General features: G+C 38.9%; 1 protein-coding gene across 1 annotated transcript; it reads right to left on the reverse strand.

Annotated features, from left to right (window-relative positions):
• Positions 1-1,249: 1,249 nt before the first annotated feature.
• Positions 1,250-7,830, reverse strand: LOC133871420 (probable pectin methylesterase CGR3). Its single transcript, XM_062308876.1, has 7 exons — positions 7,637-7,830; positions 7,346-7,500; positions 7,152-7,191; positions 6,888-6,929; positions 5,379-5,753; positions 4,612-4,667; positions 1,250-1,717 (listed from the first exon to the last, which is right to left on the reverse strand). The coding sequence occupies exons 2-7, from the start codon at positions 7,460-7,462 to the stop codon at positions 1,565-1,567; spliced, it is 783 nt and encodes a 260-aa protein (XP_062164860.1). The 5' UTR covers positions 7,463-7,500; positions 7,637-7,830; the 3' UTR covers positions 1,250-1,564.
• Positions 7,831-19,374: the final 11,544 nt, after the last annotated feature.

Genomic DNA, 19,374 nt, shown 5'->3' on the forward strand with positions numbered 1-19,374 from the left:
TCTTCCGTTACAGTTGAATGACTTGTATTTGAAAGAGTCAATCCAATATATAGACGAGAGCCTTGGTGAGCACGTCTACTAGCTGATCTTTGCTGGAGAGAAATTTGACTGTGAGTGATTTTTGAGCCACTAGATTACGCACAAAATGATTATCAATGGCGATGTGTTTCGTGCGAGCATGAAACATGGGATTTGAAATTAAATATGTGGCACCGATGTTATCACAAAATAATATGGGTGCTGATTCGAGAAAAATTTCAAGTTCCTTTAGCAAAGATTGAATCCAAAGTAACTCTCCAGTTGCATGGGCTAAAGCCTTATACTCAGATTCAGTACTTGACCTTGAGATTGTAGGTTGCTTTTTGGAAGTCCATGGGAGGAGATTGCCGCCTAAAAACGTGCAATAGCTGGTAGTAGATTTTATGTTGTCTAGGTAACCTGCACAGTCAGCATCTGAGAATGCAACTAATTAATAGTCTCCAACTATGGGTAGGTAATAATCTTCAACTGTAAGTTATATTCTTGATCTCCTAATATACTCTAAAAAAGATATGCGCTAGAGAAGATAAACATAAGAGGTATGTAAACACTAATTTCACCCTTAATTACCTCAATAAACAAATGTCCTGGATTTTGTGTTGTTTCTTTTTCCCTCTTTACCCCCTCTCTATCTCGAGCCTCTTTACAGCTGGTGCCTCCTTGTTTTCTAAGGAATTTGTAAAGAACCCACCCCCCCCGTTTGATGATTGCTTCAATCAAGAATGTGTATGCATTCTTCAAGCTTTACTAATAAAAAGGGGTAACAAGCTTTAGAGAGTATGGGAGAGGTCCCCATACTGCTGAAGGCTGTAGACAGTGGCTCGACAAAGGTGGTTCGTATCGTCCGAAACCAAAGGCATTCGTCGGCACCCGAGATCCGGGAGTGCAGAAACACCCAACCTGAGACTCGAGAAGGTTGAATAAGAAGGATATTCACCCAAGAGTGGTGCAAGCTAGTGCGGACTTGAATAGAATCCAGGGTGCTGTACAGAAACAAGCCTTAGTAGTTCCAGATTTCTTTTTGCCCAACCAACAAAACTAGCTCCCCAATTAGGATAAATTAAACACGGGTAAAAATCTATGCAAGACAGTAGCATGTATTCATGCTCATTTCTCTTTTCCGTCGAACAAGAATTAGTCAATCTAGCCCTGAGATTGACTCAAATCAAATAACACAGCACATAGATGACAAGAGTCTACCAAAACTCCGTTTCGAGTCACAACAAATTTTTTTTTCTTTTTTTGGACATCCGAGTTACAACAATTTAGTGAGCTTGGAAAGAGCATATACAATACTGATTCATGCTTCCCTTCCAAGTAATAAGTTAATTCAAAGAATATAAAACATGATGCGTTAACATACAGAATAATGTAAACTGATCATGATAAACATTTTTTTCAGAGAAATTGTTACAGAGAGAATTGAAGATAATTTCAACTTGGCTGCGCCGTGGAGCTTCAGTATTACTGACAGAAGAATGTCCAGATATCAATCAAATGACCTGAGGTGGAAGTACGTAAGATATCAATGGAGTGACTTCAGGTGGAATATTTGGCAGTTTGGGACGTATGACATCTTTGTTGCAGCCTGCTCAAACTTTTTAATGGCGACTTCATTCTCTTCTAAGCTCGTCTGAAGAAAATATCGTATCCACCAGGATGAGCTCCTTAATTTAGCCTTCCAAAGCAGAAATGCAAGCATGTTATTGTTATAAGAATCAAATCATTGATAAACAAAATGACAATTGTTAGTTTGGCATCAACATCAACTTGCAGAAAGATGTGGTAACACCATTTCTACATAAAAGTTTTAAAAGGCAACGTGGACCTGAAAGTCAGGCACGTGAAAAGGCATGGACATCTAGGGAGTATAGGGTTTTCAATGGTGTAAGAGAAGGGTAGGATTTTGAGACAAAATAAAGAGGAAGACATTGGGATTTGAATGGCTGTTCCTGATCTGTGAAGAGAACGGTAGTACAAGTGAAACAAACCAGAAAACATGTGATAATATATAGGCGGTTGAAATCAAATCTATCAATGACACAGTTCAGAATGACCAGAGTTAAATATTACAAGAAGATCTAAGAATAGTATTTGGACTTACGTGAGTTATTTGGGAGCTATTTGATGGAGGGATTTTTTGGATTTTAGGAAAAGATTAGGTGCAAATCTGGATATAGAATTGGCTGGAATTTGATGTTAATTTCCTAAAAAATTCAAAGGGAAATAGAAAAGAGGAATGATAGATAAAGTGAAGCATTACATCTAGGGTTTCTCAGCACCACACCTTAGATATAGTTGCTTGACACAATTTTCCAGAGCATTATTTACTGAAAATTCTCATGAACATTATTCACCAAATCGATGACCCACCAATACACAAGGAATTATGTTGATGAATTCTTTCAACCATCAAGAGAAGACATAAATTTGAGGACTGACAATATAAAGCCAAGTTTAGAAGAAAAACTGATAGTGGAATAAGATCAAGTCTCAAACCAAGTTGGTGAATTGCAGGTAGAAGATAATATTTTTCAGAAAGTTGATAAAAGGGTTAATGAAGAACAGGTAGAGCCGCTTGAGAAAGTTCATGAAGATCATGAGAAACAACTTGTTGAGATTATGTGGAGAATCAAATTGACGTCAAATCTGACAGTAAGTCCATAACTCATGATCCCATCGATGACTGAATTTCCTGGGCTAGAAAATTTTAATTTTTTCATTATTCATTTCTTGGTTAGTTTCATAAATCAGTTGAAGATGGGATGAAAATTTTAGGTTCTGCTACCTATGGAGAACAAGTTTGAGAAGAATTTGAAGATCTCCAAATATTCAAATGATCTCTTTATTAGGGATAGAAAATTTCAATTTGAAACTGTAACCTAGAGAACGAGTTTAAAATGAGTGAAGGGGTCTAACAACTATACATGTCGTTGGAAAAAAAATTTACCATCAATCTTTGTAATTTTGGGAGTTTTCTTTATTAGGGTTTATTTCCTTGTTTTTGAGTATCTTTAGGATTTTTCTACTCAAATTAGGTTTATATTTTATTGGTATAATTATGATCTTTATAGGAATATATTTACTTGGAAATTAAGTTTTTTGGAGCCTTTATATTAGCCTCACATCCATGAAACAAAAATGATTCTAATCAACCATTAATAAAACTTTAGACTCTTTATTTCTTTCATCTAGTGTGCGAAATCTCAAACTTTCTGGATTCAAGATGCCATTGGGGTTTAGTGGTACACCAGCCCTCCCTCCGTACATCACTAATACCTAAACCTAATGGAACTTTGACTTCGTGGACTTTGACTACCACCTCCAAACGAAATAACTAGTAAAACCACCAATAGCATAATCAAATCCAAAATAAAACCTAATGCACCAAAATTATATCCCATTCCAGTAATCTAAAGTTAGAGAAATACCCTTAACTCCTAAAATTAAATAAAACTAAAGTAAATTAAACCTGCAATGTTCTAATGCAAGAAACATAAAAATAAGACTCAAGAGAAGCTAATGTAGCCTAAGGAGGGTGCCATTAGGCCCACATTGAAATTAAACCTTTTTTTTTTTTTTTTGATAAGTAAGAGAAATTTTATAAAAGATGAAAGCGCCCCTAAGGATACGGGGAGTATACAAAAGAACGCAAAAACAGAGAGAGCAGAAAGACAAAAGAAACAAGAAAAAAATACCCACAAAGACCCAACCACAGCAGAAAACTCAAAGCACCCCAACAAAAAACCAAAAACCCTTTATAACATTACATCATAGCGACTCTCTTGCTTTTCCTCCGAATAGAACCAAGACTCCTAGCATCATAATTGAACCATATTTTTGAGGAATTTCGATCTCTAAGTTCGCTCTTTCTTGAGTATCTTACAGCCTATGTCGCCATTATATTGTGAAGGCTCACACTAAGTATGTTCATAACATGGGAAACCATCTTCCAAAGGAAAGTACATCAAGAAAGGAGAGCTTCCCTTCAATACATTGAAAGGAGCCTCTTGAATTGTAAAAGGCACTAGTAGATCTAGTTATACATTCCATCACAACTCGAGTTAAGACGCTAAGAATAATTGAACTCTAAGATGGCCTGCTAAAGGCAGCCATCACATGACTTTTGAGGTACTAATGTTCCAACACACACATCAAGCTCATGAAATCTGGAGGGTCAGATTTTTGTATATTTTAGGGGTTGTTCTCTTGCAACATGCCCCACACAGGGTTGCCCATTGCAAGGAACCCAATAATTAATGACATGTGCAGGGTCAATGCCCCAGAATTACTTTTCACTTTGTTTATAACCATATTAATTTTTCCAGGTTGTATGTTAGGAAACTGCACACACTGAAAAGCAGACCCCCCCAACCCCACCCCTTCCATGCTTCACTCTCACTCTCTCTCAACAACATAAGTAGTTTGATCCAAAAGGTCAGCAAAGGATATAAGCTGTGGTTAAGAAATTGATATAAAAGTTACTATGGTTTTCTGACATCCAAGGTCAAGCTTTAACAAAAAAATAACTTAGCGAAAATATTAATGATCCTATGCATAAAAGCCACTTACCGCCCTCCCGTATTTGGAAACATCAGAAACTTTAGCTCTCTGATGACCAGGATAGCCTACATGGTAAATATGAAAAACAAAATATCACCAAAAACTCAAAAACAATTATATATTGCCCAATTAAAGTAAGAAGTTAGTCTCAACACTAGAAACAAAAACTTTTATGCTTAAGTTGCTGCAAATACAGAACAAGTACTGAGAAAAGCAAAAAACACATGAGAATGAAAAACTGCGAGTGTAGTACTTCTTTACCATACAATCTAACTTCGAATAATTTTATAACAATTTACCTCTCTGACTCTGACTCATTATATACTGTTACTTGATGTTGATTCATCATTTAATGCATCTCATTATAAGACAAGGCATATTTATTTTTCTTTCTTTTTTTTTTAAAAAAAAAACTCTTAAAGCACATTGACCACCTGATTCATTTTGGATGATGGGGAAACAATTTATTTGAATTAAGAATTTTTATATAGAGGTAAGAAAAGAATTCCAAATCGAAACTCAAGCACCCATTTGAAAGGTGATTCCATAGGTGTACATGTGGAATTGGCTTCACATGGTTTTGGCACATCTATATATAGAAAGTAGGCCCAGGTCTGCATGTACCAAGAGCGCGTGTACCAACTACCACGAGCATTATAGAACTGGAAATTGTGAAAAGTAGCAACTTCAAATAAAAAAGATTTTATGTACAATCAAAATGTACGTGTATGCAAATTCCAGTTTGAAGAGAGGATAAGCTCCTCTTGAGGTTTTACCTGTAAACATCACAAGACCATCAGCTGATACTCTTACCAAATCAGGAAGGGTCTTGTTGAGGTATCTCGGAGATAAGTAATCTAAAGCATCTGAAACAATAACAAGAGAAAACGATTTTGGCCTATATGGAAGAGGAAACTTGATATCAGCTACACGCACGACGCCTTTGTGGACAAGAGCTTTGCAGGTACTATCTGCATCCTCTATATCATATGGTTCCACACCCCAGACTTCAGTTTCTTCCTCTTTAAGCAATTTAGAGACCACTGAACAGGTGTCTGGGCCAACGTGCAAAACTTTATGCATGCTGTCTCCATATGCTTTCTTCAAAATAGGAATTGCTTGTTGGACATCTGCAGTGCATGAGTAATCACCTGCATATATGGATAAAATTGGAATCTCAAAATGAAGGTGACTTGCTACATGATGAAAAAATTGTTAAACAACTCAGGCGTGCAAGCTCACGTGCATGCGCGCACACACACACTGAAAAAAATATATCAAAAAATACTTGACTAGTTAGATAAACGGGCTCTCTGCCATTTATCACCCAATAGTAAATATCCTCATTCACCTCACTAGAGGTGGTTTAAAAGGAGAAACTATATCTAGCCACTCCATTAACACAATTCATTCGCAGCCTGGGGTGCTGAATTGATACTTTTAGTCTCTAGGAAAACGGTGCACAAAATCCAATTTCTTAATGGCTACACCAATTATCCCTCTTGTAGAACATCATCTCCATTCCCCAGAATCTTGAAATTAAAACACTCTAGTTGCTAAAGTAAGTGGATTGATTTACTTGTGGAACTTAGTATCCAACATTTAATCATATTCACACGAGAAGCACTAAATTTGTTTTTAATCATATATATTCTAGTTTGTTCATTGGCAATTCACTGCAACACAAAGCAAAGCAAGGCTAATTACAAACATAGAACCATCATGGAAACTGAAGTTAACTTTGAGATGACATGTATAATCTTGTCAAAATACCACCGTTTGAAAGGGAAACTAACAGAGTCAGCAGCTGAGACAATGTCTTAAGTTTACTAAAAGAATTTAGTGAGTTCGTAGACTCCACAATTCTTTAAGTAACAGTAGTTTACATCTAAAACTAGTAACATACTTGTTGAACACAAAGTAGTGACTTGCAGAAGCAACATAAAAGCATGGTACTGTCAAAATAATCTCTTCAGCGGACCCAGAGACAAGCTCAAGATCAGAATAGCTCTCTGATTTTACCTAAATAATCTTCTATTCCCACTGTGACAACAATCCCCCATCTATTTGATCCCACTTTCTAAAATTTTCATCAAATGCATTTTTTCTTCATAGGTAAAAATAAAAATAAAAAGCAAATTGTGCATTGAGCAACATAGTGAAAGCAACCGATAGTAACTATCACATACGAGTCCATCTAAAAATTAACCGTTTATGACAACACCACCTTGATTATTGTTGAAAACAAAACTGAAATAAATAGTCTCAAACTCTCAAACTTTTACCTTCAACCCTGCTAATAGCCTCTGTATTTTTGCCAAATCCACCTATCACGAAACAAAATTGAAGTTCAGTCAATGACTGGCAGTCGTGCATACACACTCATAGTTGCAATATATGTAACACGCAGTTGTTTGTAAGTGACTGAATCATGGGAAAAAGCTCTATGTGAGAGATATTTCAAAAACATTGGACATCGAGTAACAAACACTGACACGTTCTTGGGTTATTCTAGCTATTCAAACTGACCAACAAAAACTCATATTTACCTGAGTTGCTATATGAATAGGCAATAAAAAACAGAGCTCCCTGAAAAGTTCCCCAACAAAAGAGAGTCTCTGATTAGGATCCTTTTGAGTGCAAAGAACTTTCATAAATGTAAACAACTAACACCAAAAAGAAGAAAATGTAAACATTCTCTTGATTCTTTGAATATAAAGGATGGGCAAAATTTGTTTCTTACCACGGCGATAAGGCCAGCAGATAGAATCGGTGAATAACGCGATTTCGAATTGGCAAATAAACCGCCTCCCCCGCTGTCCCCGAATCGTCGAGAGGGATTAACTGCTCTCCTCGACATGATCTCGAACACAACAACTGCTTATCGGCAGACAATTGCTGGTTGAAAAACAAACTAAAATTGTAAGCATTGGTGAAGACCACGAAGTCTGAGATGAGCTAAAACGAAGCTGGAGATTGATGCAGCGAACGTAGATGCATATTATGCGAGCGGAATGATCCGTGCAAGGATTACCTGAGAGGAGTTGCTAAAGAGCTCGCATTGTGAGAGTTGAGGCGGGACTAGATCTGAGTACTCTGAGCGCGGAGAGAAAAGGGGAGAGGAGAGATTTTGGGATTATTTGGATGTCTCTGTCGCCGGTTCCAACCAATGAAAGATAAAGCACTGTGTGAAGTATGACGGCAATTTAGTGTCGGTTGTCAACTTGTCGCCATGCATTAAACAGTTTCGATGAACAGTGGGTAACTTCCGGTGAGAATTGTTACATACGCGCGAAAAAGTAAAAAAAAAAAAAAAAAAAAAAAAAAAAAAAAAAAGTGATTCCGTTCCGCCTTTGAGTGGAGATGGGAGATGCGTGCGACCGGAATAATAAGAGAATTCCTATGGACGGTGAAATCTATTATTAAATTTAAGAGAAATGATTCTTTACCACCTAAATATACAATTTTTCACCACCTTGTCTATGTGGCAAGGTGGTCTCCCACTTTATTTTATTTTTTAAAAATAAAAAAACTCTAAAGTTAGTAGGGGACCACCTTGCCACATAGACAAGGTGGTGAAAAGTTGTATATTTATGTGGTAGTGAATCATTACTCTTTTGGTAATTAATGCTTTCATAACTTTTGAGACTTTCCGTATCTTCTAAGCATTTATTTTATTTTATCTTTTCATTCTATTTTGTCTTTGAACGTTTGACTTAACTCTAGGCCTTCAATTTCAGTAATTAAGGCATTCATGACTTTTGAGACTTTTCATATCTTCTTAGCATTTATTTTTTATATTTTTTCATTCTATTTTGTTTTGAACGCTAGACTTAACTTAAGGCCTTCAATTTTGGTAATTAAGGCATTCGTGAAGATCTCCTCCCCGAATCATTGATGGTCAGTCCATGGTGTCCTCCTTAATTAATCATACATCCAAGAATTGGAATGAGGACCTACTAAAAAAAGTTTTTACCGAAGAAGAAGCCAAAGTTATTGCTAACATTCCACTAAGTCCACTGCTTCCTGAAGATAGATTAATTTGGCGTGGAACTGCAAGTGGTAAGTTTACAGTGAGGAATTCATATCATCTGGGCAAAGAAGAACAGGAGAGAAGAGCAGCTCAATGTTCCAAAGGGAATACATGGCAGGACGTGTGGAAGACTTTATGGGCAATGGAATTGCCTAATGCTGTGAAAATGTTTGTTTGGAGAGCCTGTCAAAATATTCTGTTTACTCAAATGAATCTATTCAGGCGAAAAGTTATAGAAGAAGCAAAATGCCCGTGCTGTGAAGTAGAAGATGAGACTTTAATTCATGCCCTCTGGACCTGCCCAGCATCCCAGGATGTTTGGGGAAGTAAAACGTCTCCTTTCTAGAAGTGTTATGCCTCAAGGGTATCTTTTAAGGAGGTGTTTGAAGACGGAATTCAACGTTATAGCAAGGAAGTTCTGGAGCTGTTGGTAGTTGTGGCCCGTGGAATCTGGTTCGAGAGAAATAAACTCGTTTTTTAAGGAGCCTTTTCCCATCCAGATGATATTTTCTCAGCTGCTCTTAACTTCATTCGGGACTACAAGGAGAGCTTGGTAAAGGATAAGCCATTGGTGCAATCTGAAATGGATCCTGGTGCTAGCAGAGACACAGCAACGTGGAGTCCTCCTCCGGATGGCTTCCTAAAAATCAACTGGGACGCGGCTATTAATAAAACAAAGGGATGGATTGGTTTGGGTATCAAAGCCAGGGACAATTTGGGAAATTGCTTGGGAACCCGAAGTCTCACAAAATTTTACAGGCGGACGCTAAGACTGCAGAATCTTTAGCCGCGCTAGAGGCCGTTCAGTTTGCTATAGAAGCTGGTTTTTTAGATGCTATTTTTGAAGGAGATGCAGCCCAAGTTATTGAGGAAATTAATTCAGATCCTCCTTACTTCTCGCGTGCAGGCCATATTTTGGAAAGTATTCATGTTGAGCGGCGAAGTTTACGTACATGCAGTTTCAAATTTGTTTTCGTGAGTCCAATTATGCAGCACATTGTCTTGCTAAAGAGGCTGCTAGTAGTATGAGTGATTTGTGTTTGCTGGAGGATACTCCCATTAGTATCTCTAGTATTGTTCTTAGGAAAGCTGTTTCTCCCTAGATCCTTTTATGAGGGTCAAGTGTTTTCGTTTTTGTGATCAATGAAGAGTATGAGAATTTCTGTTCAAAAAAAAAAAAAAAAATCTCAAAAGTCATGAAGGCCTTAATTACCAAAATTAAAGGCCTTAAGTTAAGTCCAGCGCTCAAAGACAAAATACAATAAATAAATAAATAAATGTCAAGAAGATATGAAAAGTCTCAAAAGTCTGACTTTTGAGGCCTTAATTACCAAAATTGAAGGCCTTAAGTTAAGCCCAGCGTTCAAAGACAAAATACAATAAATAAATAAATGTTAAGAAGATATGAAAAGTCTCAAAAGTTGACTTTTGAGGCTTTAATTACCAAAATTGAAGGCTTTGAGTTAAGCCCAATGTTCAAAGACAAAATACAATAAATAAATAAATGTTAAAAAAATATGGAAAGTTTCAAAAGTCTGACTTTTTTAAGCCTTAATTACCAAAATTGAAGGCTTTAAGTTAAGTCCAACATTCAAAGACAAAATAGAATGTAAAAATAAATAAATCTAAGAAGATATGGAAAGTCTCAAAAGTCGTGAAGGCCTTAAGTTAAGTTCAACGTTCAAAGACAAAATACAATAAAAAAAAAAAAAAAAGAAGAAGAAGAAAAAAAGAAAATAAAGTAGAAACACTAAGAAGATGGAATGACAATAAAGTCTATAAGTTTCCATTTCAAATCCTACTATTTATAAGATCCTATCAAAAATCTTACTCTATATAAGTTTTCACTTTTTATCTCAATTTTCATATTCAAGTCTTATTCGAATTTGAATTTCTCTCTTCTTCTCAATTTCATTATTTCCTAATAGAGAAATACTTGGTGTCCCACTCTTATCACACCCTTGTCTACATTCACCAATAATGTAGTTAAAAAATCAGGATCCCACTACACTCTCTCTAATATCTCTCACATTATTGGTTCATGTAGACAATAATGGATAGGAGTGGGACACCCAGCATTTATCTTCCCAATAACTTACTATTTCATTCCTTAAAATCATTTCATAAATTTTTATTTTTAGAACTAAAAGTTTTAACAGAAATTTTACAAATAGAAGAAAGTGCTCCAATTGACACATTAAATTACATAAAAATACTTGACACATTAAATCACATAAAAATACTTGATTCTTTTCCTAATACAAGTATCACTTATATAATTTTATTGACAATACCTGTTTACAGTTGCTTTTGCATAAATAAGTTTTTCAATATTAAAATTAATAAAATCCTACCTAAGATCAACAATGTCACAAGAAATATTAAATGGACTAGCCATATTATCAATTAAAAAGTAAATGTTAAAAAAAATCGAATATAAAAACTTAATAAGTAATTTTGCATCATAAAAAGTTAGATGAATGAATTTTAAATAAAAATCTCATTTTAAATTAATTAATTTTAAATAAAATGTCTTACTTAAACTTCTCCGCCTAAAGCCTCAAAATATGTCGAGCCGGCCCTACTTAGATATAGTCTGCTCAAAGCATATATGCTCTTTAACTATTTTTGTATATGGATTAGTGGAAGATGAAAGTCATAGATAACACTTTATTGCAAGAATTTCGCTTGTATCTATGACATTGTAACCTTATAACATGTGGCTATGATTTTACAGAGCTTTATGCTTTATAATGTAAGAGCTTTATGCTCGTGATCTTTGATTAGTGAAATACTTAAATCTTTCATTAAAAAATAAAAAGTGTATATGTTTGAGAGTGTGGACTTAAAACCATAACCACCATAAATCATAATTTTCAATCATAAAGTATGTATTATGTTTGCTGTTGTCATTGATATTTGTGCACTCTTTGTTCAAACTAATCAACATCTTTAGATTGTGTATAGAAAATTACTACATACATTCTTACTCCCATATTTTTAAAGATATATAATTTTTTATGTGATAGTAAAAGTTACCATTAAATCCAAAATAGAATAGTTATTAATTTAAAATTTAATGGCAAGTTTTACAATTATGCACTTCGAAGTATATAGCATTTATTTTCTTGGAAAGCAAATTTAATTATTATTTTAAACATCTAAATAAATAAATGTTGTGATATGTTGGCGCATAAAATGACGACATACAACCTTAGTACCCTTAAAATTAGAGATGAAAATGTAAATGCGATTATTAGCAATATTTGCATTCGCATTATGTGATTACTATGGCAATACGAGCAGTTATTTTACTATATGCTATCCACATATGAGGTAATGAGTGCTTTTTATTACTATCTAAATCTATATGCAATATTAAATAATGTGATTGTTATTATATGTAAGTTTAAATAAATTAAGATTTCACTTATTACACAATTCACAATTATCAAACATAGATGATCATTGTCTCATAGAGTCATCGATTTTTTTTTTATTTTTTATTTTTATTGAGAATAAGGATTATTGTTATTATTACTCAACCAGAAAACAATTACAACTCCGTCGCTACAACATGTTGGATAAGAGATGGGCACTCTGAAATCCAAGTGTTGTCCAACCAATGAGACAAAGCACACTCTGCCAAAACATTAGCCGCCTGATTCGCATCTCTACAAACAAACAATACGTCCACCGAAGAGAAGTGGGAGAAACTGGTTATGGTGTCTTCCAGTACTTGTCCATAGGCTCGAGAGCAAGAAGCCCTCGCACGCAACGCCGAAACCACCACCATAGAATCACCTTCCAAAATAAGCCGTCTACATCCCATTTCTCTTCCAAATTCTAATGCAAACCAGGCTGCTACTGATTTTGCTGCATCAGGTTCGGTAATAAAGGACACTACCTTCGTTTGAGCTGCTACCACCCTACCATCTTCATCCCGCATTACCACGCCGACCCCCACTTTTTCATTTTCGTTAGAGATTGTAGCATCTCAGTTTATTTTCTAGTAGCCGTGTGGGGGTTTACTCCATAATGGTAGGGGCATTGACTCAGTTTTGGAGGGGTTTGCTGCCTCCTTCATAGCTTGGGAGAAACCAACTAGAGACATGTGCACTGCTGCCATGACCTGTGTTGGAGAGCTAAGCACCCCTTCAAAAACAAAGGTATTCCGTCTATGCCATATCAATCTGGTCATCGTCAAAGCTTCTAGCATCTCCTTAACTTATAATCTATTTAGGAAAAACAACAACAGACCCCCTGCCATCTGTGCTGTTGCAAGACAACTTTTGTATCTTCCTACTTCCTTCCTACCATACCCCCACAGCTGTCGGACATCCCCATAGACAATGAAAAATTGTTTCTGGTTCACTTTGGCATAATGGGCATATTGGATTATCCACGATCTTCTTAGAAAACATGTTGCTTTTAGTAGCAAGGAGATTGTTGCAGACTTTCCAGCAAAAAATTCGGAGGGCAGGGGGTGCGTGCAAACTCCAAATGACTTTCCATACTTCCTTTGAGCTGTCAGCCGTAGAGCTTTCTCCTTGTTCTTGGGATCTTCTTCGCATTTCCATGTGGTAAGCACTCTTTGCTGTAAAAATACCCGAAGGGGTACATCTCCAAATAAGCTTGTCATGTTGTTTTAGAGGACTCAGTAAAACACGGCCAATTTGTGCCACTTCCCCAGGATCAAAGATCCTCTGTATGAGATCTAAATCCCACCACCTAGTATTGATGTCAATAAGTCTACTAACCCGCACGTCAGAGGGCCAACCTGAATTGTTTCGAAGAGTTAATCAGCTCTGAGGGGAACACAGCCAAGCATCCTCCCATATTCTGATATTATCACCATTACCAACCCTCCAGCCCATACCATTCTACATAATTGGTTTAGCCTTTAGAATACTTCTCCACACGTACGATGGTTGTCTCCCGAATTGAGCTTCAGTAAAACCCTCTTGCAGATAGTATTTTTCCTTCATAATCCGTGCCACTAATGAATTAGGATTAGTTAGAAGCTGCTAACCTTGCTTTGCAAGCAAGGCCAAATTGAACACCTCAAAATCCCTAAAGCCCATACCACATCTTTTTTTTGGGGCTCCCATTCTCCTCCAACTCATCCAGTGGACGCTCCATTTTCTATTGTGCCCCCACCAGAACCTACTCATGAGAGAATTTAATGACTTACATAAGGCTTGAGGCAAACTAAAAATGCTCATATAGTAGGTAGGGAGCGCTTGTACAACCGCTTTTAATAAAATTTCCTTTCCCGCTTGGGATAAGAACTTCTCATTCCAACCATCCAGTTTCATCTTCACCCGCCCACAGATACTAGCAAAAGTCTAGCTTTTTGAACGCCCCACCATAGCCGGGAGATCGAGATATCTCTCAAAACCTGTGGAAATAGATACCCCCGTATTGTTTCGGATAAACTCCCGAAAAGCTAAACTTGTATTGCTGCTGAAAAAATGTCTGTCTTAGCAGCGTTTAGTTGTTAGCCTGAGGCACGCTTGTATGTCTACAACACCTGCAGGTTTATCCACTCCGTAAAATTGGCCCTGCAAAAAAGAAGTGAATCGTCCGCAAAAAATAAGTGACTTAGGCGATAGCCACCCGTTGCAATAGGGACCCCACTAATTTTCTTTTCCAATTTTGCCTTGGCCAACAAAGCACTCCGCCCTTCCGCCACAATCAAAAAAAGATATGGAGACAATGGATCACCTTGCCTTAAACCCCTTGAGGGCAGAAATTTTCCATAAGGATTCCCATTCACTAACACAAAGTAGGAGGCACTCTTCACACAAGTCATTATTAGATTGAATCATGTCTCCTCAAAACCCATCGTCCTCATCATAGCCACAAGAAACGGTCACTCCACCCTATCATAGGCTTTCCTCATATCTACCTTGACCGCCATGAATCCCTTCTTAGTCCTCATCTTTGTAGACATGGAATGTAGGGCTTCAAAAGCAATCAAGACGTTATCCGTAATTAACCTTCCCGGCACAAAGGCACTTTGGTGCTGAGAGATAATAGTAGGCAAAACAAGCTTCAGCCTATTCGCAATAACTTTTGTTACGATCTTATACATTACATTACAAAGGCTAATTGGTCTATAGTCAGACACACACAATGCATTAGCCTTTTTTGGGATCAAAGCAATATAAGTTTCACCCCCATGCAGAAAATCCAACACTGCTCACGTACCTTAGCACCAATAGTCTCCCAATGATGTTAAAAAAAACTAGCTCCGAAACCATCAGGGCTTGGAGATTTGAGGGGCTGCATCTGGGAAATGGCAAAATTGATTTCCTCATGAGTAAATTCTGATGACAGCATAGCATTGAGCTCGAGCGAGACCCTTGAGTGGACTGCTGGGATGCACTCCTCAATTCCTGCCACCCCCTTAGAATCAAACAAATGCTGGAAATACTTTGTAAAGGCATCTTCCACCTCATTAGGCCCACTTCTCAATTGTCCTTCCATATCAACCGTAGACCCTATAAAATTGGATCTTCTTCACTGATTTGTCCATGCATGGAAAAACTGCGTGGTGCGGTCCCATCCTTTAAACCAGTTCCTCTTTGCTCTCTGCCATCATTTGACTTCTTCCATTTCAAGGATCTTGTTTAAATCCCCTTGGATCTGCCTAATAGAAGCTAAGTTACCATGGTACTCCATTCTCTGCATGCTGTCTAGCCTCCTTGATAGATGGGTGATTTGCCTTGAGGACCCTCCAAATTTAGCTGTGCTCCATTCAATAAGGGTTGCTCGACTACGAGAGAGATCCTGCACCACTCCTCCCATTGGGTCCCTAGTTGCCTCTCCTACACTCCACACCCTCTGAATCACCGAAACACACTTTTCATATACATTCCACTTTCCTTCATACCGAAACAACCTCGATGGCATCCGTTGTTTTGAATCGAATTGCAACATGAGAGGTTTGTGATCCGAGTTGAGAACTGGAAGAGTTTCAATAGAGACATTTGGGAAATTAGCACACCGGCTAGGAGTTGCAAGTGCACGGTCTAGCCTTTCTTTAATGTATTTAGAGTCTTCTTGCTTATTACTCCATGTAAATTTGGATCCAAGGTAACCCAAATTGCAATCACCTAAGGTTGATCTAAAACGGTCCATTTGTGCTTCACTGCGGATTGCACCCCCACATTTTTCACTAAAGTCCACAATTTCATTAAAATCGCCCATACACAACCAGGGATCTTTGCTACAGGAGGCCAGGTAAGACAAGAGCTTCCACGAACCTTCACGATGGGCCCATTCTGGATGACTGTAAAACCCGCAAAAGTCCAATGAAAATTCAACTCATCCAGGGCTATGTCTACTGAGATGTGTCTTTGAGAGTAATGCATAACTTCTTCTCCCCTTCCAGGTTTCCACACAAACACCAGTCCACCCTTCCTCCCAACAGGATCCACCTGAATCAAGCCAACAAAGCCCAATTGCCTTCTAATACGTTGTAACACTCCAGTAAACACTTTTGTTTCAATTAGAAACAAGAAGTGGGGTTTCTTGGTCTTCACTATTTGGTGAAGCTCCCGAATTGTCTAAGGGTTCCCAAGCCCTCGATAGTTCCATCATAGGAGACTCGTGGTGACAGGTGGGGCTACTCCGCAGCCTCCGCTGATTCACTAGGACACCTCAAAGAGCTCGATTCATACCTTTGATCTGAGGCAAAAAATGGAGTCTTCGAGTATGATAATAGGGTAGTGATTGTAGTGGATTCTCCTTCCAGCTCCTGTCCTGGTTGATGGGAGATAACCTCTCTCACACTCTTCTCTTCCCCCGTCTCGAATCCAAAAAGCCTTTTGCCCTCTTCTTCCAGCTTTTAACCCCTCCCCCCGAAGCAGAATTCTCCATAGGGTTTGAGGACTTCGGTATGCCATCGTGTCTTGCTGAGGGTTCCCTGTCCTTCCTCTTGCGAAATTGCTCACTACCTCGAGGAGAGTCAGGCTTCAAAGCAGGGACGACGCTAGTAGGAGCTTCTGGAACCTTATCTTTTGCATGGGAAACCAAATGTGGTCCAAAAAAATCCGAAGTCTTTCCATGTGGATCTCTACCATTTTTCAGCCTCGGGGTCTCCCTCCCTGCTACAATCTCAGTCTTGGGCTGGTAAGATAATATGGGCGGGCCCAATAATATTGTGGCCTTTCTCGTTTCTCCCACTCAACCCTTGACTGAATTATGAAAATTCAAATTTCCATCCCTCGCCTTTATGGAATTGTCCATCTTCTTTCCTTTTCCACCGCCTTTTACTTTAGGCCCTTCCCATTTAAAAGGTCATTCGAATTTGGAAAGGCCGCAGATCCCGATGGTTGGAAAAAACCTTCCGACATCTTCGAATCCGGCTTGATAGGAATTTCCTTGATTTCCGCTTTGATTCCATTCTGAGTATCACTAGAATCGAGCGTTGGGAGTCTGAGGCGATAATCCGAATTTGGATTTGGAAATGACTCTGCACTGGCCTCCGCGTCAGCCGCTCAAGGTTCCCTTTCCTTTTTTTGTCCTTCATCGGAGAATCTTCTTTTTGTCCGTGCCCTGACCGAGCAGGAGAAACCAAATCCTCTGTTTTCCTACCTTCGTACATTCCCGTCCGTCTGGAGAAGTCGTATGACGTCCCACATCGTCTGGAAATGAGGATGTGCTTATATGTATAAATGCACCCTTTATGACACAACGCGTTTTAAAGCCGTAATGGTTATGAACCTATCAGAACTCCGCAGTTTAGCGTGCTTCTGCAAGAGCAATCCCAGGATGGGTGACCTCCTGGGAAGTCTGGTTTGGGGAGCCAAAAGCAGACAATATTGTGTCATTGGGGGTGGGTCGTTACAAATGGTATTAGAGCCATTGCCCAGCCTGAGATGGGGGGAGTGTGCACAAGCCAATGAGGGAGGCCAGCGGGGACGCTGGGTCCAAAGAGAGGGTGATTGTGACGTCCCACATCGTCTGGAAATGAGGATGTACTTATATGTATAAATGTACCATTTATGACACAACGCGTTTTAAAGTCGTGATGGTTATGAACCTATTAGAACTCTGCAGTTTAGCGTGCTTCTGCGAGAGCAATCCCAGGATGGGTGATCTCCTGCGAAGTCTGGTTTGGGGAGCCAAAAGCGGACAATATTGTGTCATTGGGGGTGGGTCGTTACAGGTCTTCAGCGCGAAGCCAGCTTCCCCATCCCGCCGCATTCTCTCCATGATTCGATTCCTTGTGTTAATCTCGCAGTATCCTTTTCGCACCGTGAATAATACATCCATATTTGAAGCAAAAAACCGGTAGTTTCTCATACTTGAAAGACACCCAGCAAGAATTCCCTGTTATAAGCAATTTCCGGCCTCGCTCCAGAGGCAGAAACAGATTTATCACTACTCAAACTCGAAGGTAACGGCCCCAACCCACATCATCTTTCGCCACAGCTATGTCTTCAACCTTCCCCAACGAGCTACCTATTTGGGTCCCCACAGCTCGGTTCATACAACGAAGAGGCATGTTATGAATCTGGACCCACATCGGTGAGAAGGAAAAATCCATTTGATCTGGAGCTAACCGTCCGTCAAACTCGCTCAATATAAGAACGGTCCGGTTGTAGGACCACGGTCTTTCGGCCAAAACGCTTTGTTTATCAGCGTCCTCTTCAAACTCAAACAACCACAGGTTTTCCTGGACCTCCCTGATCAACATTTTTCCAATAGGGCGCTAGATACGAGAGAGAACCGCCTTGAAAGCTTCCTTGTTGAGTTTCTTTGGCACTCCCATTCGTCTGACAATGCATTTTGATCCCTTTTTCCGAAGATCCTAGACTGTCTCTTCGGCAATTTCGATACCTTTTTGCTCCCCCTTCGATAAAGGAAGTCCACCCAAAACGTTCCTTAGACAATCTTCCATAGTCTCCTACCAAAAGGATATACGATAAAGTTGTAAGGATCACTACAAAACTATGCTTGGCAGTTTTTTATACGAACCGCAAACCCGGTATGAAAAATTTGGGTTTGGGTTTAGCATTATCGGGTTCGGGTCATACTCGGGTCAACCCGATTATGACCCGATTATAATCGTGTTTCACGGGTCATCCCGAACACTATACAAGGTTACTTAAAAAAAAAATAAAAATAAAAAAATAGAAAAAGTGATTCAGGAACGGAGAACTGAAGAAGTGAGAAGCAAAAGAGAAAAGACTAAGAACTCTAGCCGCAGACCCACTGACCCGCACGCCGGCACGCCCTTCGGCCTTCATCACTTTCAGCCTTTGTCTCTCTCATTTCTGCGGCTTTGCCTTCGGCCCTTCACTCTTCAGTCTTCTGCTAAACTTGGCCCCTCCTTGCCGTAGACGTCATAGATCTGATGCTTTTGAGGGTCGCTAAGCACGTCATAGGCCTCGAAGACCTGCTTAAACTTGGCCTCCGCCTCCTTCTTGCTCGCCGGGTTCTTGTCTGGATGCCACTTCATCGCCAGCTTCTTGTACGCTTTCTTCAGGTCCACCTCGCTCGCGTTTCGTTTCGTTTCACCTTCAGTATGTTGTAGTAGTCTGTTGTCCACTCCCATCTCTACTTTTCTCCCTTTGATTCTCTCAAACTCTCACAAATCTGCGAGACTGTGAGTGTTCCAATTGTTTACAGTTCGGTGGCTTCAGCGGTTCCATTCAGCCACCAGCCGGTCAGCCCTTCACAGTTCGGTAATCGTGTTTATCGGGTCATGTTCGGGTCACTAGTTC

This window comes from Alnus glutinosa, chromosome 6 (assembly GCF_958979055.1).
Source record: "Alnus glutinosa chromosome 6, dhAlnGlut1.1, whole genome shotgun sequence".
NCBI classification, from domain to species: domain Eukaryota; kingdom Viridiplantae; phylum Streptophyta; class Magnoliopsida; order Fagales; family Betulaceae; genus Alnus; species Alnus glutinosa.

Excerpts from the sequence above, each read along its gene's own strand:
- LOC133871420 (XM_062308876.1), bottom strand. The coding sequence starts at position 7,462 with ATGTCGAGGAGAGCAGTTAATCCCTCTCGACGATTCGGGGACAGCGGG. Across the intron at positions 7,192-7,345 it reads CTGCTGGCCTTATCGCCGTG|GGAGCTCTGTTTTTTATTGC; the intron begins GTAAGAAACAAA and ends GGAACTTTTCAG. Across the intron at positions 1,718-4,611 it reads TTTCCAAATACGGGAGGGCG|GCTAAATTAAGGAGCTCATC; the intron begins GTAAGTGGCTTT and ends CTGCTTTGGAAG.